The following is a 24,225-nucleotide window of genomic DNA, read 5'->3' on the forward strand; positions in this document are numbered from 1 at the left end:
TCTCCAACTTTCCAGCCAGAACCTGCTTCAGAGGTGAACAGAAGTAACATCTGAAGTTGGAATCAGGGATAAGTAAGTTAGCCACAAGTATTAATATCTTAAGCAGGCTAAATTTTATGGTATGTTTTATTTATTTATTTATTTATTAAAATGTGTATACCGGTATTTGATTAGATACCATCATATCGGTTTACAATCAAACAATCGGTTTACAATCAAACAATCACTCGGCTTAAAAGACAGTTTTCATCGGTAATACTTCGTACAATTATCATCTTAATAGCCTAACAAAAGACTCTTCCAAGACAAGACATTTAACAATTTGACCAACTCAACAGTTTACTACTGCTTTTAGCTCTTTCTAATTTATAAATATAAATATTCACCATTTACTGCTACCCTCCTGAAACGCTTGCTGAAATAACCATGTTTTAACTTTTATTTCCACAAAAACAAAATTGGTCAACTGGTCATATAACTTGATCTTCTATAAACTCATACTTTATGTAAAAAACTTAATCCAGTCATTAAATTCCATAAACTTCATGTGGCTACCTGACCATATCCAAAACAGATCATCAATATATTCCAAAAAATGAGATGGATAAATATGTCAATCTTCAAATGCCGCCACATATAGGCAAACTACAGATGGAGCAAGAGTGGATCCCATGGGGATCCTTTTCATTTGTTTATAAAACTTCTCCTGAAATGTAAAATAAAAACATGTAATAGCCACTTCTGCCATTTTCACAATAACCATCTCTCTCTCCTGTGACATCTCCAAACTGCTAAAAGCTTGCTGAATATCAGCCAATTCTTTCTGTTGGGGAATATTTGTACACAGAGAAGTAATATCAGCAGATACCAATATCCAAGATGAATCAATGTACAGTATAACATCTAACTCATTAATAAAATGAGTCGAGTCCTGTATATATGATTTGATATTCTTCACTAACAGTTGTAACAAATAATCAATGAATTTAGCTAAAGGCTCAAATAAAGACTTTATCCCGGATATGATCAGTCTGCCCGGGGGGTTCTCCATTGACTTATGAAACTTGGGAATAACATACATATATGGAGCTGATGGACATGATTGAATCAAAGGCGATAGCAAATGGACATGATTGAATCAAGGCGATAGCAAAAGCCAGAAGAATGCTGGGATGCATAGAGAGAGGAATATCGAGTAAGAAAAGGGAAGTGATTATCCCCTTGTACAGATCCTTGGTGAGGCCACACCTGGAGTACTGTGTTCAGTTCTGGAGACCGTATCTACAAAGAGACAAGGACAAGATGGAAGCGGTACAGAGAAGGGCGACCAGGAAGGTGGAGGGTCTTCATAGGATGACATACGAGGAGAGATTGAAGAATCTAAATATGTACTCCCTGGAGGAAAGGAGGAGCAGGGGTGATATGATTCAGACTTTCAGATACTTGAAAAACTAATGATCCAAAGACAACGACAAACCTTTTCCGTCAGAAAAAAATCAGCAGAACCAGAGGTCATGAGCTGAGGCTCCAGGGAGGAAGACTAAGAACCAATGTCAGGAAGTATTTCTTCACGGAAAGGGTGGTGGATGCCTGGAATGCCCTTCCGGAGGAAGTGGTGAAGTCTAAAACTGTGAACGACTTCAAAGGGGCGTGGGATAAACACTGTGGATCCATCAAGTTTAGAGGGCGTGAATAAAGTGGAGGCATTCAAACACTGCACGGAGCGGCAGTAGCCACAGCGGCATTCAAACACTGCACGGAGCGGCAGTAGCCACAGAGGCATTCAAACACTGCACGGAGCGGCAGTAGCCACAGATGCATTCACGGAGCGGGATGCCAGTGGCCAGTAGTTGGTGTTCCACCTTCATGGAGCGGAAGGATGGAGGGCTGCTATTTCCAAAAAAAAATAAATAAATAAAACAAAACAAAAAATAAAAACAGGGGTGGGTAAGAGTATGGGGCAAGGGGGTGGCCTGCTTGTTACAGCGGTTGCTACCCCTAATTGAGCTGGATGTCATTTGGATGCAGATACAGAGCTGCTCTCTAAATTGGGTGGAGGGGAATTAGGGCTGGAGGGTACTGGAAGCCAATAGTAACAGGTGAGAGAGAGAAAAAGGGAAAAAAATGGATAAAGTGCGTAGCTTGCTGGGCAGACTTGATGGGCCGTTTGGTCTTCTTCTGCCGTCATTTCTATGTTTCTATGTTTCTATATGTTTCAAATATCTAAATTCTTGAGAAGAAATAGATTTCTCACATAAAGCCTGTTCCAAAGAATCAGGAATTTGACACCTTTGTGTAGATCATCAGGGTGGATGCCGATGGAACCCCCTAACCCACTGGTGGTGGCGTTTGAAATCTTAGTATTACAAAAATTGACGCAGTTGGAGTCCTGGTGAGCATATGATAGATACAATCTCACCAGGGAGGATTCACTAGCTGATTGAGGGATGATGAGATGGTGAATATTAGAACAGCAGATAAGGGTGGTGAGATTGTATTGCTGGATAATATTAGATATGAACAAGAGGCATTCCATCAATTAGATGATGTGTTCTATTATAAAAAATTATCTGAGAATCCCATAAGTGAATTACAGGGATATGTTAAGAATATTTTGGAACAGGCTTTACATGAGAAATCTATTTCTTTCAAAGAATTTAGATATTTGATTCAATCATGTCTACTAGGGATGTGAATCGTTTTTCGACGATTAAAATTATCGTCTGATAATTTTAATATCGTCTTAAACCATTATGGAACACAATACAATAGAGATTCTAACGATTTATCGTTATAAATCGTTAGAATCGTGAGCCGGCACACTAAAACCCCCTAAAACCCACCCCCGACCCTTTAAATTAAATCCCCCACCCTCCCAAACCCCCCCCCAAATGACTTAAATAACCTGGGTGTCCAGCGGCGGTCCGGAACGGCAGCGGTCCGGAACGGGCTCCTGCTATTGAATCTTGTTGTCTTCAGCCGGCGCCATTTTCCAAAATGGCGCCGAAAAATGGCGGCGGCCATAGACCAACACGATTCCACGGCAGGAGGTCCTTCCGGATCCCCGCTGGACTTTTGGCAAGTCTTGTGGGGGTCAGGAGGCCCCCCCCCAAGCTGGCCAAAAGTTCCTGGAGGTCCAGCGGGGGTCAGGGAGCGATTTCCCGCCGCGAATCGTTTTCTGTACGGAAAATGGCGCCGGCAGGAGATCGACTGCAGGAGGTCGTTCAGCGAGGGTTCCGGCGTTGGGGTGGAGTTTTTACTTGTGCGTAAACTTTTCAATTTTCAAAGTATGCATGTAGGCTTAAGTTACCGAATTTACACAGACCACATTCTGTTTTTTTCCCAGTGCTTTCAACCTGTTTGGATACTGCTCAGATGGTTTCCCTATGTCTATCATCAGTAAAAACTGGTTTATCAGTTAACAAGCTGCTATTTAACATTGATAAAACCGAGATCATAATTCTTGAAAATACTCAGGCTGCTAACAAAACCAGCCTCCTTTACAGCTGATGGACACCAGATCCCTTAGCATCTAAAGTGAAAAACCTTGGTGTCATTATAGATCACTCACTCTCAATGCATGCTCATGTCAGTGCAGTAACTAAAGCAACCTTTTGTAAGATCAAATTTCTGAAGTATTTAAAACCCCCCTACCTGACTCATTTAACTTCAGAACAGTCCTCCAAGCCCTAGTGTTCACCAGATTCAATTATAGCAACGCAACATACCTTGGTATCCCAGTATGCACTTTGAAACGTCTTCAAGTTGCACAAAATGCGGAGGCTCGTATCCTCACTGGCCAAAATACGACAACATTTTACACGAGCCCTATATGCACTGCATTGGTTACCTATCTGCTGGTGTATACAATTCAAAGTTGCTATGATTATCCATAAACTTCTTGAAAATCCTGAACTATCATGGTCTAGTGCCTTATTAAAAATCTATGTGCCATCCTGATCACTGCAGTCAAGCAACCCATGGCTCCTTACTATTTCTTAACACAGACAAGCTTGTTTGGCCACAACCATGGAGTGCGCATTCTCTGTGACAGGTGCAGCTCTCTGGAATTCTATTCCCAATTCTTTGAGAACTCTCTCTTGAACAGAGTATTAAGAAATTGTTAAAAACTCATTTATTAAAATTGGCTTTTCAGGTGGATACCAAAGGGTATCCAAACAATGCTGTCATGTAACCTTTCTACTATTGAGATATATTATTCTTTGAATAATGTGCTGAGGACCAAACTATTTACTATTGTTTTATGTGTTTTACTAATGAAACATAGAAGCATAGAAATGACGGCAGAAAAGGACCAATGGTCCATCCAGTCTGCCCAGCAAGCTTCTCATATACGGGGGTAACCTGCTGTGCCGTGCAGGTTACCCCCGTATATCAATCAGTTTTGTTTGATGTGCTTCGCTTATGGACTTGGCCATAGAAGCAGCCCTGTGTTTTTTTTATTAATGTCTGAGCATCAGTAACCCAGATGTAAAAAGGTCATGGCTCAGTGTTAGTTATTCCTGAATCCAAATTTCTCTTTCCTTTCATCCCCCACCCTCTCCTTCAAAGCAGAGAGCAATGTTCAGTTGCATCAAAAGCATCAATATTTATTGGTTAAGGGTAGTAAATCTCATGCTTCTATTAAGGGCAGTAATCACTGCTCTGTGCTGTTTACCCCCATGCTCATCAGTTCTGCAGACCATAAAAGTCGGGACACTCTATGGTTGCTGCCTAAATCCAGTTCCCCTTTTCCCCTGCCATTGAAGCAGAGAGCAATGTTGGAGTTGCATCAAAAGTATCAGGGTTTATTTGATTAAGGGTAGAAACTGCTGCACCAGCAAGTTACCCCCATGCGCGCTTTCTTCATTTCCTTTAGGACTTAGCATAGAAGCAGTCCTGTGCTTTTTCCCTTATGTCCACATAATAGTATCCCAGACCATGGGAGTCGTGGCCCTCAGGTGTTTTCTGAATCAAATTCCTCTTATCCTCCTGCTGTTTAAGCGGGGAACAATATTTCAGTTGCCTTAAAAGCATCAAAGCATATTGCTTAATGTATTTTAATTACTTTGAATACTTTTGCTTATAAACCACTTTGAATCTAGTGAATAGGCAGGATAGAAATTTTTTAAAATAAATAAATGGGAAATGTACGCATGCTGGATTATAGGTATATCTTATATAGGTACTTTTAGTGGGAAAATTTCAGAGCGAATGTATGCCCATAAATTCAGTTGGAAAATTGATGTCAGTGGTGGAATGAATTTTCACACAGGTTTTGCATATAAAAATAGCATCTACACATGTGTACATTCCATTTTATAAATTTCGAGAGTAAGTATGTATTTTGCATTTTGCACACACAGATTCCCAGGAAAAAAGATGTGGGCTGAGGCATTCCAGGGCAGGGTTCAGAAGTGTGCATGGTAGTTGCTGTTTTGTAAGAGATATATGTAGATACATTACCAAACTCACTCGTACACTTTTACACTTGCTAATTGGCTTGCACAAGTGAAATCAGACTTGTCTGTTACCTGCAGTTTTTGGGTGGGAGGTCAGGGTTAACTGGTGAAGTCCTTGAAAGTCTAGTCGATCCACAGAAGGATTGTATGAACTGGAGAAGATATCTCCTAAGTGGTGATGACAGATTTTCAAAACGATAAATGTGCATACTTTATAAAATGTCTCACCTCTGCGTATAATCGTGGTTATTACCCGTATATATTATGCATGTGCCCAAAATGTACGCACATATGTTTATAAAACAGAGAAAGTATGCATTTTCTTGCAATGGAAAAAATTGTGCATACTGAACAGCTGTGCATACTTTTGGAACAGAAATATGCAGTAATTTTATAAACTGTGAAGATCCCGCCTCACAGTTTATAAAATGCTAGCATGAATCTCTGCACATGCACTTATGTGTATAAATGCTCTACTGCTGATAGATTAGAAAGTTAGGCTCCCTACGTATATTTGCTGCCTAACTTACTTGTAATATTACAGAATTTCCTTCCTTATGCTGCATGTGAAAAATAACCAATATGGGTTCAATTTTCAGATTGTCCGCTGTGAAACATTGTCTGTAGGTAATTTTTACCTGTGCATTTTGCACCAGTTTTTCAAAAAGAAAGTATGTCTATACTTTCCCTGTAAACCTTGCTGCTTGGTCCAAAAATACCCTAAAACTTTTATACTTATTTTTTGTGAGGGTAGATTTTGAAAGGAAAATGAAACATGTAAAATTGTATATTCCCACCCAAAACATACTCCCACAAATACCTCTGTATGGAACAACTAGATTTAGCAGAGTAAGTTATCTGGTTAAGTCTGAATATTAGAGTCAGCTAACTAGATTCATCAAACTATCGCACGCGATAGGAAGAGGGGCATGTTTTATGTTAATAGCCTATTTATCACAATGGAGTAGGTTTTTAAAGTTATGTGCGAACGTAGATTTCTTCGCGCAACCTGGCGCGAACAAATCTACGCCCAATTTTATAACATGCGCGCGCTACCGCACGCATGTTATAAAATCCAGGGTCGGCGCACGCAGGGGAGTGCACAATTGTACAACCTGCGCGCACCGAGCTGAGCAGCCTGCCTCCGTTTCCTCCGAGGCTGCTCCAAAATCGGAGGGAACTTTTTTTCTTGCCCCCCAGCCCTAACTAACCCCCCCCCCCCCTACCTTTGTTCAGAAAGTTACGCACGCCGGCCGGCTGCTAGCGCGTCATTCCCCGGCCCGGGGGCTGGTTTGGAGGCGTAGGCCATGCCCTGGAATGCCCCCGGGCTGGCACCATGCTCACAGCACCACCCCGGAACGCCCCCGAATACTACGCTGCCCCCGACACCCCCGACGCCCCCCAAGGAAAGCCCCATGAGTTACGCGCATCACGGGGCTTTTTGCGCGCCGGTGGCCTATGCAACATAGGCGGACCGGCGCACAAATTACGCCTACCAGAGGCATGCAGAGGCATGCATACCTACCATGTGTAACTTTCCTATGATCTGTATACTCAGTCTAATAAAGAAACAACACATGTAAAGATGTGCATTCATTAAAAATGAATGGACATTCTGAAATTAATTGGGTCTAACTAGTTTCTTTCTGGGATCCCCGTAACAAATTCAGAGGGACCCCTGAATTAATCGAATATTATTTGTTTCATTTGTTTTTCCCCATGCATTTTAATAGCCAATAAATTCTATAGAGAATAACAGGTGCAATTCAGTCAGTTAGGAATTGTTACAATATAGCTATTAGCAGCCCAGTAAGTCATGTATGCCTTGTCAGACCTTGGCAGGACATGTTGTCAAGGAGACAACATAGTCCAGTGAAGCATAATTGTAAACCAACCTATCAGTACTCTGCAGATCCATGAACATTGATCTTGAAGATTGAGCATGTCTGAAATGTGCTGTGCAAAGTGTGCATTCCTTCTGTAGTCATTGCTATATCTGTCTGCTATTTGACGCCCAGTAGGGGTGTGCATCCGTTTTCCACGTATTTGTAATCCGCAACTTATTTTGTCCTATCTGTTAAATATGTGGGGAGGCGAAACACATCGCGACTCCCCACGTATTTAACAGATTTCTGTTTTATTCGGCCTCCTAAATAAAAATTTAAACCCCCCCACCCTCCTCACCCCCAAGACTTACCAAAACTCCTTGGTGGTCCAGCGGGGGGTCCAGAAGCCATCGCTGCACTCGTTTGCCAGTTTCATCATGGTGCCGATAGCCTGTGTCACAGGGGCTACCGGTGCCATTGGTCAGCCCCTGTCACATGGTCACCGGCGCCATCTTGTGCTCCTACCATGTGACAGGGGCTGACCAATGGCACCGGTAGCCCCTGTGACATAGTATGGGCAAAGATATCGGCGCCATTTTGAGTCCTGGCATCGGACGGCCGGCGTGCAAGAGGTCGCTCCGGGACCCCCGTTAGACCCACAGGGACTTTTGGCCAGCTTGGGGGGGGCCTCCTGACCCCCACAAGACTTTCCAAAAGTCCAGCGGGGGTCCGGGAGCGACCTCCTGCACGCCGGCCGTCCGATGCCAATACTCAAAATGGCGCCGATCGCCTTTGCCCTGAGACTCAAAATGGCGCCGATCGCCTTTGCCCTCACTATCGCCTTTGCGTCTCAAAATGGCGCCGATCGCCTTTGCCCTCACTATGTGTGACATAGTGGCGCCGATCGCCTTTGCCCTGAGACTCAAAATGGTGCCGATCGCCTTTGCCCTCACTATCGCCTTGCGTCTCAAAATGACGCCGATCGCCTTTGCCCTCACTATGTGTGACATAGTGAGGGCAAAGGCGATCGGCGCCATTTTGAGTATTGGCATCGGATGGCCGGCGTGCAGGAGGTTGCTCCTGGACCCCCGCTGGACTTTTGGCAAGTCTTGTGGGGGTCAGGAGGCCCCCCCAAGCTGGCCAAAAGTCCCTGTGGGTCCAACGGGGGTCCCGGAGCGACCTCCTACATGCCAGCCGTCCGATGCCAGGACTCAAAATGGCGCCGATAGCCTTTGCCCATACTATGTCACAGGGGCTACCGGTGCCATTGGTCAGCCCCTGTCACATGGTAGGAGCACAAGATGGCGCTGGTGACCATGTGACAAGGGCTGACCAATGGCACCGGTAGCCCCTGTGACACAGGCTATCGGCGCCATGAAGAAACCGGCAAACGAGGGTGTGAGAATGCAGGGATGGCTTCTGGACTCCCCGCTGGACCACCGGGGAGTTTTGGTAAGTCTTGGGGGGGTCAGGAGGGTGGGGGGTTGTAGTTAATTTTAATTTTAGCTGGGACACGAATTAACTCACCGTATTAATGCATCGGGGTGCCATACGGCCGAATGTAATGCATTTGCGCCCCGATGAATCCGAATCACGAATGCAACGAAAACGTTTTGGCTACACATCCCTAATGCCCAGCTGCCAATGCCATACCTCTAGTACCAGCAAAGGGGACTTGCTGCCTCATATCTAACTGCTATACTCCGAATTTCACCAAAAAGGGATTGCTGGTACATGCATCCCTACCATGCTCCTAATACCACCATGGAGGGCTTGCTGGCATATGCATCCCTACCATGCTCCTAATAGCACCATGGGGGGCTTGCTGGCACATGCATCCCTACCATGCTTCTAATACCACCATGGAGGACTTGCTGGCACATGCATCCCTACCATGCTCCCAATACCACCATGGAGGACTTGCTGGCACATGTCAACCTGCCATAATGTTGGTAGTGCCCTCTTTTGGAGCCTTGGAGTATTTTTCCCACACTAGCTTTATTCTTGGTTTGTTATAGTGGGGTGTTTTTTTCCCCAGAACAAACCTTTGAAAAAATAAAAAAACAGACACAGGTTTCACTACCATGGCACAGCCTCTGTTCGATAGTTCTTCCTTTTATCCAAATCCTCCACAATCTAAGCTTTCTTCTCCCACTCTGATGGATGGTTGATTATACTGGGGTGGTTTGTCAAAAAAGCCCTCATTCAGAAGGAAGAAATAGAAGCACAACAGAAAAGTTGCTCAAGATTAACCATTTCAATGTTCTGAATGTGATAACAGAATAGTACGAGACATTTCGTGCAAATCCAGAAAATCAGTAAATGGAACAGCCTGAGGACAGATAAAGAATATGAGAAAATGTTTTTACAAAAAGCAACCTTTACCACGCTGCAGGAAACCATTTCGATATCCTGCATGTGATATCCATCTACTTCAGAAAGCCCATTTCACAAGAAAATCAAAATTCCACGCAGCAGCTAGGTTAAGTTCAAGCAGGGGAAGTAAATAAAAGCTTATTTCAGAAAATGATTTTTATCACAGGTCATTTTCTGGTACTGAATCTAACAACTGGCAATGTGCTTCAGCAGAATGACTGTCATCTCCCATGCTATTCTCCTTTGGTGTTGCTATGCCTCTCCGTTCTATACCTTAGGGGTCTTTGTGCTACCCAGCCTTGCATCCATGCCCAGACCTTACATCTTGGAGTTCTCTTTGCCACAATGTCTTGCTGTTGTACCCCAGAGCTTACACCTTGAGTGATTCTTGTCAGTCTGGTGGGCTGCTTTGCACCTCTCATGTTGCTTTGGAGTCTTGAAGTCATTCTTTGTGCTACTTAGCCCTTTTATCAGTGCCTGACTTGAGGATTTTTCTGCTACCTTTTCTGCTTCACTCCCCCTTTATGGTGCCTTAGGATGCTCATACCAATTTGGGTGCCAGATTGTCACTCAAGTTGCCTTCAGAGGTTCATGTCACTGTCCCTGTGGCCCTCTTTTAGAGCCTTAGGGTATTCTTCACAATGTTGCTGCTTTTATCCTCATCTCACTGTGATTTGGAGAACTCCTGCCAATGCTGGTACCCCTTTGCCCCTTTAAGAAGCCATAGGTTATTCATGCCACTTTTAGTGCCACTTTCCACAGTCTTTCAAGGTACTTTGGATTTCTTTCCCCCATCTGATGATTTCTTACCACAAGTTCTAAGACAATTGATTACAAAACTCAAATTCTGGAGCTCAATAAAGGCTGTAATGCTTCCCCCATTGACTTTAATGGCAAATGAAAAAAGAATCACATGAAAAATGATTTTTTTTTTCATTTAACTAAAGAAATGAATTGTAGTCAGTCTTTGCTGACTACAAGATGGCATGTGATCTTTATGTATTTTAGTGTGCTGAATCCAAAAATCACATCCGTTTTCTCCAGTCACATCCGTTTTTTCCGCGAAACGCTGTCTACTCATAAACTCTTATAGGAATAACGTAACATTATTATTTAGATATGCTGAATTCACAAAAAGATAATTAATGCACAGAAAGACATGCTGAATACGCAAAAATAAAAGCTGAATATGCAATCGGTATAACCAATAGGAAGACTGCTTATTAATCAGTTTAAAACTGCTGACGTCGGCTCTCCCCATTGCATATAAAATTGGGACTCATGAAACAGTTCGTTAGGGCTTTGGATCAAGATGGTGAGTACTTCAAGTTCCTGTGGAGCAAATTTCCTGCTCTTTCACATGAGAAGTTGAAAGCTGGCATATTTGATGGCCCACAAATTAGGCTTCTAATCAAAGACAGAGAATTCCTCAATACCATGAGAACCATAGAAAAGGATGCTTGGTCTGCTTTCTCTGACGTGATTACAGACTTTCTTGGCAACTTCAGGGCCGAAAATTATAACCTTTTAGTTCAAAATTTGTTGATTGCTTTTCAAAGACTGGGAGCAAACATGAGTGTCAAATTGCATTTCCTTGATAGCTACCTGAACTACTTCCCCTCAAATCTTGGAGCTATGAGTGAAGAACAAGGAGAACGCTTCCACCAAGACATCAAGACCATGGAACATAGATATCAAGGCAGATGGAACACAAACATGATGGCAGACTACTGCTGATGTTTACAGCGTGACAACCCTGATCATAACTATTCCAGAGCATCCAAAAAGAGAAAGTTTCTCCCTAACAATTAAAATTTACACAACTATTGCTCTCTTGGATAGACGATAGACTCATTTTTTGCATGAAACAAATATATTATGTGCTATCGCTTCTTCAGAACCTCTTATCACCCTTGATATTCGACTTTATAATCTTTAATTACACATTTCTCATTTGTGAAAAAATTTGTCGTATTGCATATTTTTTGACTTCATATTTGGAATCAGCACCTTTCATTTGGGTAAAATCAGCAAAAATAATTAGGTCAGCAGAAAACTTTTTTTAAATGTAGACCAGTGTTATGTTTCAGTATTTCCATTTCCTCCATAAACAATTATCGTGAATGTTAAAAAGAAATGTACATTGTAGCTATGTTAAAAGGTACAGCTTCCTCCTTACAAAAGGAGAGCCATACAGTCAAACATTCCATCATACTGGAAAGAAAAGAGCAACATCAGAAGTACATTAAGGTGTTTGTTTACTAAGATGTGTTAACACATGTTAAATACCAAATTTGGCTCTTAACACACATTGAAACTTTTATCATGCTTTATAAGTGATGCTCACAAATAAAGAATCTAAAAACCAAAACTTGTAAACCAAAGAGAACCCCTAATCCCAAACCACAAACTCCAGCTGAGAGAGTGTGAGCAATATTTTATGTTATGGTGCATGCACCTGCAGCCTAGATTTTAACAATCCACTTATCAAAGATATTAGAGAACACTGGCAAGATTTGCTGGTTTGGAAATGATGAATTCTGAAGTATAAAAAAATGAAAAAAAAGGATCCTAAACAGCATAGAAACACAGAATTGGTTCATTGAGCTCCCTGTGTAAATCCTATAAAAATATGCTTTCTTTAGCTGTTCTATCATTGTAGGTGGTTCTAATCTCTTCTAAAGTGGACAACTACAGTTTTGGCTACCAATAATAAGTATTTAAGCTTAGGAGAACAACTCCCCTGATAATCTAAGTCCAGCAAATAATAAGTACAACTAATTTTTTTTACTCTCTTATATTTGGACATTTCACACAAAACTACTGGCACCTAGTTTCCAGAATGCAAGTGCACTGACTTGCAAGAGTGTATGTGGTTATGGCAACAATATCATATGTTCAACTTGTCTTGGTCCCCTGTGCCTGACATTGCATGAAAATTTGTTATCAATTGGATGCAAAACCCTTGACTTACTAAGTTTACTAAGTGGCATGGGATGTGCATGCATGAATTTTGCAAATCTATGTAAAATTTGTCAGCCACGTTGTTTTTAGCTGCACCTTTTCCAGAAACATTAATATAACATGGGAGCATCGAGACCCTAACATGGTGGGTTCTGATACTCCCGCATTAAATTTATAGGACTACCCTAACCAAAAAAAACATGTGACCAAAATGTAAACCCGAGTGCAGGGCTCGAACCTGACTCTTTTTCTCACCGTGGGGCGGATTTTAAATGCCCTGCTCGCGTAAATCCACCCGGATTTACGCGAGCAGGGCCCTCGCGTGCCGGCGCACCTATTTTGCATAGGCCACCGGCGCGCGCAGAGCCCCGGGACGTGTGTAAGTCCTGGGGTTTTTTAAAAGGGGCAGGAGGGGGCGTGTTGGGGGCGTGGACGAACGACGCGGCATTTGGGGGCGGCGACGCGGGCGTGGTTTCGGCCTGGGGGCGTTCCGGGGCGTGGCCGCGGCCTCCGGACCAGTCCCCGGGACCGGAACACGGACGGGGCAGCCGGCCGACGCGCGCAGATTTACGTCTGCTTTTCGCAGGCGTAAATCGTGCGATAAAGGTAAGGGGGGGTTAGATAGGGCCGGGGGGTGGGTTAGGTAGGGGAAGGGAGGGGAAGGTGGGGGGAGGGCGAAGGAAAGTTCCCTCCAAGGCCGCTCCGAAATCGGAGCGGCCTCGGAGGGAACAGGCTGCGCACGCCCTGGGCTCGGCACGCGCAGGTTGCACAAATGTGCACCCCCTTGTGCGCGCCGACCCAGGATTTTATAAGATACGCACGGCTACGCGCGTATCTTATCAAATCCAGTGTACTTTTGTTTGCGCCTGGTGCGCAAACAAAAGTACGCGATCGAGAAATTTTTTTAAATCTACCCGCCTGTGACTGCTACTTGAGATAGCCCCAAGAATCAAAGTAAAATATTATTAGCAAGTGGTCGCACGATGATGGGACCCCCCCCCCCCAACCTAATTACCAAGTAAGTCGTTACAGCCAAAGCAACCCCAAACCCCCTTGCAAAACATGAAATTGGTGATAGATTCCCCCCCGACCCCATCTCTCCCAATTTCCAAAATTAAAAAAAGACCTTGTTGGTTTATAGTAGTTCCCCCCCCCCCCCCCCTCAAAGTCCTATAAAATTATTGGTCTTTAGTGGAGGACTCTCCCTTACCCTTCTCCTTTACCCCTCTCCCATACACACTTAGCTAAAGAAAGTGAAATCCTTTCTTCAAAAGGGCTCAGGGCATTCCCCCCCCCCCCCCCCCCCCCCAGCTTTGGGCCCGGTCGGCATCATTTTCCAAAATGGCACTGACCTGACCTTGCCCCAGTCACATGGCTGGGGTAAGGTCCAAGCCAGTCTGCCCATGCCCAGGCCAGTCTGTCCAGGCAAATCGCCTACCCCAGCCTGACATGACAGAGGTTTTACGGCAAGTTTGCACTTAATATAATAACATAACCAAAAGACCTGTATATTGATTTTAGGACCCAGAGTTTGCATAGAAAAAGCCAATAATGTCTCTGTACCCTGTAAATAAAAATTGCCCAAACTAATGCATTTCAGTGGGACTTTTTCATACTTCTCTGTCTCACCACATGTCCAAATAAGCCCCTTCAAACGGCGCTTGACCACCCTAACATGGAGACTGAATAGCATATAGAAATTTTTGTCACTCATTTCCACAAAGAACACCTTGATGCATGAAAATCTGACAACGGTTTTAGCATCATTGAAACAAGTATTCTTCTAGTTGTACTGAAACTGGCAAAGAAATTCCAGTAAAATGTTCTTTTGCTTCTTGATTTCCTATACTGTGACTTAAAGTGTCAACCCTCGCAATCTGTTTTTATTAATTCACTTGATTGCCAATTTCCTTTTCTCTGTGGTTTCATTTTTGGGAAAGAAGGAAATAAGTATTCCATGTTTTTGAAGGTTCCTCCTTTGTTAATCTCAGGATTGCGAGTCTAGATAAATGAGGGTCGCACTATACTGACTTTCATCAAAAGCTCAGGTAGGCATTGTGCTGATTGTATGGATGACTCAACAGACAAAAATGAAGAGCAGACTTATAGAAGGAGATTTTTGAAAAGAAAAAAAATGGAGACGCACTTTCTAGTCCCCATATTAGAATTATATTGGTATAAAGAAGCATAAAGGACATAAAATCAGACATAAAATGGAAGCAACAGAGACATCAAACAAACATGTTGATAGGTAAATTAATCTGAATGGTATTTCTTCTTTAACTAACCTAAGTTCTAATACACAACAATGCTTGGAAAATCCTGACTTTAGGATCCAGGAACAAAAGAGATATAAGTCATGTAGAATAATTAAAGCAAGACAATTTACTAAGAATCACCACTCCAAACAAATGTATTTATTTAATTTTATTTAGGCATTTTATACACCAGCTTTCCAAAAGAAGATCACATGAAGATCACATGAATGTTACTTTTTACAATAGCAACATTCATATTCTAGGTTAGCATTCATGATCTAGGTCTGTACAACAACAAATACATGTTCTAGGTCAACACAACATCAAATAATGTTAATTAGGGACTGGGACAGTAGTTTGTGATACATAAGTTCCAATTAAATGAATATCTTGTCTTAGCCAGTGAGTTGTCTTGAATCACTTCACATCTCTCATTACTTTTGCTCATTCTGCTAACAGTATCTATGATTTTTTATGTGAAGTTATCTGCATATTGAAAAGCTAAGTTAAATCATATGCATTTTTGAAGAGCCATGTCTTTAGTTTGTATTTGAAATGCTTTCTTTTTGTTATCAGGCATAATGCCTCTGGTAGAGAGTTCCACAACTTAGGACCCACTATGGAAAACATTTGGTCTCTTATTTGTGTTAGATGTGTACTCCGTGTTGTAGGCATACTTAATAGTCCTTTGTTTTGTGATCTTAGTGTTTGCTGCGGTGTGTAAGGTTGAAGTGTCACTCCTATTAAGCAGGGGTTTGTGTCATTGATGATATTATTAATGCCAGTACTTTATAATGAATTCTGGATTGTACTGGCAGCCAGTGCAGTGCAATCAGTGAAGGGGTGATGTGGTCAGATTTCCATACCCCTAATAAAAGTCTTGCTGAGGCATTTTGTAATAACTGTAGAGGTTTTAATTAGAGATGTGAATCGTGTCCTCGATCGTCTTAACGATTGATTTCGGCTGGGAGGAGGAGGGAATCATATTGTTGCCGTTTGGGTGTTTAAAGTATCGTGAAAATCGTGAGCCGGCACACTAAAACCCCCTAAAACCCACCCTGACCCTTTAAATTAAATCCCCCACCCTCCCGAACCCCCCCCCCCCCAAATGCCTTAAATTACCTGGGGGTCCAGCGGTGGTCCGGAACTGCAGCGGTCCGGAACGGCCTCCTGCAATTGAATCGTGTTGTCTTCAGCCGGCGCCATTTTTCAAAATGGCGGCGCAAAATGGCGGTGGCCATAGACCAACACGATTCGACTGCAGGAGGTCGTTCCGGACCCCCGCTGGACTTTTGGCAAGTCTTGTGGGGGTCAGGAGGCCCCCCCAAGCTGGCCAAAAGTCTCTGGGGGTCCAGCGGGGGTCCGGAAAACGATCTCCTGCCGCGAATCGTTTTCCGTATGGTTTCCCCCCGCTGAACGACCTCCTGCAGTCGATCTCCTGCCGGCGCCATTTTCTGTACGGAAAACGATTCGCGGCAGGAGATCGTTTTCCGGACCCCCGCTGGACCCCCAGGGACTTTTGGCCAGCTTGGGGGGGCCTCCTGACCCCCACAAGACTTGCCAAAAGTCCAGCGGGGGTCCGGAATGACCTCCTGCAGTCGAATCGTGTTGGTCTATGGCCGCCGCCATTTTGCGCCACCATTTTGAAAAATGGCGCCGGCTGAAGACAACACGATTCAATTGCAGGAGGCCGTTCCGGACCGCTGCCGTTCCGGACCGCCGCTGGACCCCCAGGTAATTTAAGGCATTTGGGGGGGGGGGGTTCGGGAGGGTGGGGGATTTAATTTAAAGGGTCGGGGGTGGGTTTTAGGGGGTTTTAGTGTGCCGGTTTTCCTGCCCTCCCCCTTCCCCCGATTTACGATTTTTTGACGATAAATCGGGGGAATTGGTATTGTATCGTGGCCCTAACGATTTTTGACGATTTAAAATATATCGGACGATATTTTAAATCGTCAAAAAACGATTCACATCCCTAGTTTTAATAGTCCTGAAGGTAGGCCTAGTTAGTAAAAGGGAGTTAAAATAATCTATGTTGGAAAATATTAGTGTTTGTAAAACAGTGTGGAAATCCTGTAAGGTTAGTAAAGGTTTTAACAATTGCAATATTCTTAGTTTGGAGTATCCTGATTTAACTAATTTGCTTATGTGCTTTTTCATTGTCAAGTTCTCATTGATCTGTATTCCTAGGTCCCATACTTGATCAGAGGGTGTGATGTTGAAATTACCCAGTCTAAAGGTGCAGTTTAACTTTACCATATGATTTCAGTTTTTTTATGTTTAAAGTTAGTTTCAATTGAGAAAGTGTTTGTTGTACTGCTTTCATGCATGTTGATAGTGTTGAAGTGGTTTTTTCAAATGATTTGGTGAATGGAATGTAGAACTGTATGTCATCTGCATATAGGAAGAAGTTGATTCCTAGTTCCACTAGTAATCTACACAGAGGCAGTATGTAAATGTTGAATAGTGTTGCCGAGAGTGCTGAGCCCTCGGGAACACCAGTGTTGATTGGGAAGGTGTAAGATGTGTAATTGTCTAGTTTGACTTGGAATGTCTTATCTGCTAGGAAGGAAGAGAATCATTTGAGAACATTTCCATCTATTCCAATTTTTTTCAACTGATGGCATAACAGGTTATGGTCTACAGTGTTGAAGCCTGCTGTTAAGTCAATTAGTACCAGTATGTAAGATTCATTATTGTCAAACCCATGTAGTATAGAGTCCATTAAAGAAATGAGTAAAGTTTCTGTTGAACAAATTTTTCTGAACTCGAATAGGTTTGGATATAGAATATTATTGTCTTCTAGGTGGTTTTGAAATTGAGATAACACTGCTTTTTCTAGGACCTTTGTGTTAAAAGGTAATTTGGATATTGGTCGATAGTTGTGTCAATTCTGCCAGATTTATTTTTTTGGATTGGTTTAATCACTGCTTGTTTTGCCCTAGCAGAGACCAATCTTTCTGTTAGTGAGTAATTGATTATGTTTGTGATTGTTGGAGTGATTAAGCTGTGTACTATTTTCAAGGAACTTTCTGGGATTGGGTCCATGCTTAATTTTTGTAATTATTTGGTTGATTTCGAGTTTAGATACTATGTCATATGATTTCCATTTTGCCTGCTCATGTTTTTCTTCAGTTTCTTTTGTTGGCAAGCAAGTGGAGAATTGTGTTTTTAACCTATTGATTTTCTCTAACAAAGAAGTGGCATATTTGTTGCAGGAATTATTTGAAATAGAGGATGGGTCCTTGAATACATTTTTTATGGTTTTGAAGAATAATTTGGAATGAAATATCACAAAGTGGATCTGTTTGGCATAGTAATACTTTTTTACTAGGGATGTGCAGACAAAAAGTTTATGTTCATAAGTCCATAAGTCGAAAGGGGGGGTCAATTTCGGTCAATATGGACATATGTAGAATTCCATAAGTTGAGTCTATGTCCATACGTGCACCGATTCCCTAAATAAAATTTAAACCCCTCACCCTCCTTAATCCCCCCCCCAAGACTTACGGGGGGGGATTAAGGAGGAATCACGTGACGCGGATGTCACGTGATTCCCCGCCACTCCCACCAGGGAGTTTTGGTCCAACTTGGGGGGGTCAGGAGGCCCCCCCAAGCTGGCCAAAAGTTCCGGTTGAGTCGAATGAGGGTCCCGGAGCGAACGCGCGTGGAATCACGTGACGTCCGCGTCACTCTGACGTGACGCCGACGTCACGTGATTCGCCGTGCGTTCGCTCCGGGACCCTCGTTGGACCAAAACTCCCTGGTGGCCACTCCCACCAGGGAGTTTTGGTAAGTCTTGGGGGGGGATTAAGGAGGGTGAGGGGTTTAAATTTTTATTTAGGATCAACAATCGCGATTTCCAACGTATTCAACATAGCTATGTTGAATAAGTTGGAAATCCGATCGTTTTCGCCTCATCACTTTTTTAAGTTAAAAAAAAAATAAGTTGCATTTTACATATGTGTTCAAAACAAATGCACACCCCTATTTTTTACTTTATTGATTTGTGCATGATATTTTGTTAGTAGTATCTGTATTTTCTACAGATTTAGCGGATGGGCATTTCCACCATTGTTTCTCTGTTTTTCTCAGTGTCTGTTTAGTGAATCTAAGCTCTTCGCTTATCATGGCTTCTTTTGTTTTGAGTTATTCCGTTCTTTTTGGAATGTTGATATCTGTACTGGGCTTAGGGGATCTGCTGTCTCATTGATGATTTTATCCCAGAGTCAAAAACTGAGGAGATATTGGCTTGATGAAAATCAATTAGCTTATTTTTAATTGAACCTGAAGTACTTCAGGTTCAATCTTTTTCTGAAGGTGAAAGTTTGATTGTTCTTTAAATGTGTTTGTTTTGTGTTGAGGAGGGTTAAATTTGCTTTTATTAATTGATGATCAGACCAGGGCAAAATTCTGTGGGATGTTTTGATGATACAATTATAGTGATTGGCAGATGTTAGGTCAAGGATATGTCCAGCTTTATGAATGGGATTTGTTACGACTTTTGACCAGTCCATTGCTTCCATTGCATCTAAAAAGATTTCACATGCTGTAATTTTAGGTATTCTATCTACATGTAAGTTAAAGGCTTCTATGATTATAGTAGTTTCAGGTGAAGGAAATGCATTGGTGAATAATTTGATTGGTGGTGATCAGCCTTTTTGAAGTGTTCCAGGGGGGCAACAGACCATTCCTAAATTTAGTTATGATTTTAGTATTGCCACCTCATGGGGAGGGATAATTTCTACTTTATAAGGTTTAAGTTTGAGTTCTTTTTTACTGATTATTAGTAGACACCCACCTTTATGTTTGGGTCTGGGGAAGTGAAAACATTGTAGTTGGGATGATCAGTTTGATTTACGATCACATTATCTTTGTCATTCAGTCAGGTTTCAGAAATGCAGAAGATAGATGGCTTTAAATCCTCTAAAAGATCATTTATTAGTGGGATTTTTTTTTTGACAGAGATTGAACATTCAGTAATAGGAGTGTGAAAGTTAGGCAGGATGAGATTGTAGGAGAGTTGTTACTTATCTTGGGGTAGACAAGTTTTTCGTTCTTTCTTTGGTTGAGTTTTGGGATTCTCCTGGGTTTTCCATATATTCCCATCCTAGGATTTGTTTGATAACGTGTGTCTGCTCCATTTTTGTAGTTGTTTGAAAAGAGCGAGATTAATTTACCACACTGGATTTCACTTTGGGCACACACGAAGGGGTGCACAAAGGGGCAAGCTTTTTTTTTATGTGCTCCTTCATGCACGCTCCAAGGGCATGTGTCTCATGGCGCAAGTGCCTTCGGCATTGCCGCCTCTGTGGTGTTGATGGGCGGGTTGTGGGCGGGCTATAGGGTGGTGCGGTCATGTCAGCACCAGCAGTGTTCCCTCACCTCTACCTTCTAGGGGAGGAAGGGCGCTGTCTGTGTGTCAGTCATGTTGCCCCCAGAGCCGATCTCTGTCCAGTCTAGTTGGGCCAGGTAGGCCTTGCTCCCCACTGAGTTCCCCAAAACTCTCCCAGCCACTCTCCCCAGCGTTGCCGTACCCGTACTGGAGAAGGTTTTCATGGGTAATGATTCAAATGGACTGAATCAAATCACAGTGAACCTAGAAGATGTGGTAGACCTGATTGATAAACTGAAGGTACCCATATTGGAGAAGGTTTTCATGGGTAATGATTCAGATGGACTGAATCAAATCACGGTGAACCTAGAAGATGTGGTAGACCTGATTGACAAATTGAAGAGAAGTAAATCACCTGGACCGGATGGTATACACCCCAGAGTTCTGAAGGAACTAAAAAATGAAATTTCAGACTTATTAGTAAAAATTTGTAACCTATCATTAAAGAAGACTGGAGGATAGCAAATGTAACCCCAATATTTAAAAAGGGCTCCAGGGGCAATCCGGGAAACTACAGACCAGTTAGCCTGACTTCAGTGCCAGGAAAAATAGTGGAAAGTGTTCTAAACATAAAAATCATAGAACATATAGAAAGACATGGTTTAATGGAACAAAGTCAGCATGGCTTTACCCAAGGCAAGTCTTGCCTCACAAATCTGCTTCACTTTTTTGAAAGAGTTAATAAACATGTGGATAAAGGTGAACCGGTAGATGTAGTATACTTGGATTTTCAGAAGGCATGTGACAAAGTTCCTCATGAAAGGCTTCTAGGATAGGTGGCGATGTCCTTTCATTGATTGCAAACTGGCTAAAAAACAGGAAACAGAGAGTAGGATTAAATGGACAATTTTCTCTGTGGAAGGGAGTGGGCAGTGGAGTGCCTCAGGGATCTGTATTGGGACCCTTACTTTTCAATATATTTATAAATGATCTGGAAGGAAATACGACAAGTGAGATAATCCAATTTTCATATGATACAAAATTGTTCAGAGTAGTTAAATCACAAGCAGATTGTAATAAATTGCAGGAAGACCTTGTGAGTGGAAAATTGGGCATCAAAATGGCAGATGAAATTTAATGTGGATAAGTGCAAGGTGATGCATATAGGGAAAAATAACCCATGCTATAGTTACACAATGTTAGGTTCCATATTAGGTGCTACAACCCAAGAAAGAGATCTAGGCGGCATTGTGGATAACACATTGAAATTGTCAGTTCAGTGTGCTGCGGCAGTCAAAAAAGCAAACAGAATGTTGGGAATTATTAGGAAGGGAATGGTGAATAAAACGGAAAATGTCATAGTGCCTCTGTATCGCTCCATGGTGAGACCGCACCTTGAATACTGTGTACAATTCTGGACACCGCATCTCAAAAAAGATATAATTGCGATGGAGAAGGTACAGAGAAGGGCTACCAAAATGATAAGGGGAATGGAACAGCTCCCCTATGAGGAAAGACTAAAGAAGTTAGGACTTTTCAGCTTGGAGAAGAGACGGTTGAGGGGGGATATGATAGAGGTGTTTAAAATCATGAGAAGTCTAGAACGGGTAGATGTGAATCGGTTATTTACTCTTTCGGATAATAGAAAGACTAGGGGGCACTCCATGAAGTTAGCATGTGGCACATTTAAAACTAATCGGAGAAAGTTCTTTTTTACTCAACGCACAATTAAACTCTGGAATTTGTGCAGCTATTATAGCTGTGTTTAAAAAAGGATTGGATAAGTTCTTGGAGGAGAAGTTCATTACCTGCTATTAATTAAGTTGACTTAGAAAATAGCCACTTCTATTACTAGCAATGGTAACATGGAATAGACTTAGTTTTTGGGTACTTGCCAAGTTCTTATGGCCTGGACTGGCCACTGTTAGAAACAGGATGCTGGGCTTGATGGACCCCTGATCTGACCCAGTATGGCATGTTCTTATGTTAATATATATTTTATTTAGTAAGAAGCTTTAAACTCTTTCATCTCAACAGTTTGTGGACTGCGGGGAAACACTGTTATCATAGGTCTCTTGTTTTTACCATTTTTTTCTTTTTCATTTAAAAATCATTCAAAAGTCCATTTTTATATTATCTTCCAAAATCTCACTTATCTTATAGGTGAAGAGCGGGTTTGTATGACCCATCATCCGTTAGTTCATGGTCTTGCTTTAATTATTGGATATTCTAGTCCTATTGATGATGTCAAATATTTTGTTGGATTACAAATAAGTTAGTCATGTAGAATAACCATGGGTAAAGATATAAACCAATTAATCCTACCAAGATTAAAGAAGAAAGCATAACAGATTTCAAGCCTGTACCAGAGTTATTCCTATCCATAAGAGATATTGCTTCCTTTATTGTCAGATTGCCTTTTTTTGGCAGCAGGTTTTGACATTCAGGACTTAGGCTTCTTTTATTCTTCCTCTGACAGAAAGCTGCACTGTACCCGCAATTACATCCATATGCACCTTTTCATGTCCTTCATAATGAGAGCCATTGCTGTGTTCGTAAAGGACATTATTCTCTTTGAAAATGGGGAATCTGATAACTGCTTTGTGGGTTCGGTAAGTAGCAAATAATTAACGTCTTGCCATCTTCTTTTATGCCTTCATTAGTCGCCTTTTTTGTATGGGAGATGGATAATTAACATTTAAAGATGCATGGGAACTGTCTTCAAAGGTTGTTTTTTGTTGTTGTTTTCTGTTGCCTTTCTGTTTTTCATCAACAGTGAATCTCCCCTCTTGAGCAGGAATTTAAAAGAAAAACAAATCACGAAGTTGGAAGTCCCAACTTTGGCAGTGAAAATGTTTAATTGCAAGCACTATTTTGTAGGAGGAACTAATGTGATTGTAAGAAATACTTGAGTACACATGAGGGCTATGGATGAGTAGTATCATCTATTGAATATTCTATCTCTGTTCCTTGTTATGACAGCAAACTTTTCTCATCACAATTTACTTGCAGTATTTTTTGAGGGTTGATTTTTAATCTTTGATCCATATAAAAGGAAATTGTATTCATACGGAATATGGAGGTCGTGGAATGATTTCCTTTTTTGTTGTCTTGTATTACAGCCAGCTATTCCTGTTGTTTTGGGGACTTTGTGTTTGGTAGGATACTTCAGTATGCCACAACAAACCTTTTGATCATACTTAATAGTGGTTTATGCTCTAATTTTCCAATTCAAACCTGAAAAATACTTTTGCTAAAAATCTTATTCCTAGGCTTTGTAAAATAAGCATGTATCAGATAAGTATGCATTCTGTGCATTGGAAACTCATTATTTGCAAATTTATCTCATGCAACTTAATTGTGGATATCTTTAAACCACATTTGGCTATTAGCTGACCAGGGCAAGTTTGTGAATTTCTGCTGTATTCCTCTATTAATTATGGGCTTGATTCATCCATATTTGGAAACTGGTAAAGCTACCAGCTTGAAAGTAATTCAGAAAAAAACTGGTAAATAAAATTAATTAGATCCTAAGTTTAAGAACTGTGATTTTTGTTTACACTGGCTGCCATTCGGAATCAGATATTCAAACAATACATTGCCAACTTTATTACAATATACATGAACCTCATTATGCCATTCTTAATTTACAAATGTATGCTCTTGATGTCACCAACATCTGGAATTAGACAAAGGAAATGCTCCGAATATCCTCATATCATAATGTTATCTCAAACTTACAGAGTGAAGCAAAACATAATGCCCACATCTCAGCAACCACACTGCTTCATTTAAATATACTCAAAATCATGTAGATGGTTCAAGTCTGTGTGAAGCAATGACAGTAGTATGATATTCTTTACTACTACGTATCATTTCTTTAATACTAATCGATGAATGTAGTACTATACAAAAAACATATAAGAAACAGTCCTTACTAGGTAGATTTTACAGTCTAATCAAGGCAAACATGCAGCACAAAAAAAATATTTGGGAATTTTGTTCAT

The 24,225-nt window shown here is 41.7% G+C and overlaps 1 protein-coding gene across 1 annotated transcript in view; it reads left to right on the forward strand.

The window, feature by feature from the left end:
• The window catches only part of LOC115082132 (vasoactive intestinal polypeptide receptor-like), a gene marked incomplete at its 5' end in the record, with an annotated part of 152,367 nt that extends 128,955 nt beyond the window's left edge, over window positions 1-23,412 (forward strand). Inside the window, 2 exons of the mRNA XM_029586389.1 lie at window positions 22,698-22,830; window positions 23,341-23,412. Coding sequence (XP_029442249.1) covers window positions 22,698-22,830; window positions 23,341-23,412 — 205 coding nt within the window. The remainder of the gene's footprint in view (window positions 1-22,697; window positions 22,831-23,340) is intronic.
• Window positions 23,413-24,225: the final 813 nt, after the last annotated feature.

Source organism: Rhinatrema bivittatum, unplaced genomic scaffold (genome assembly GCF_901001135.1).
Source record: "Rhinatrema bivittatum unplaced genomic scaffold, aRhiBiv1.1, whole genome shotgun sequence".
Taxonomy (NCBI): Eukaryota; Metazoa; Chordata; class Amphibia; order Gymnophiona; family Rhinatrematidae; genus Rhinatrema; species Rhinatrema bivittatum.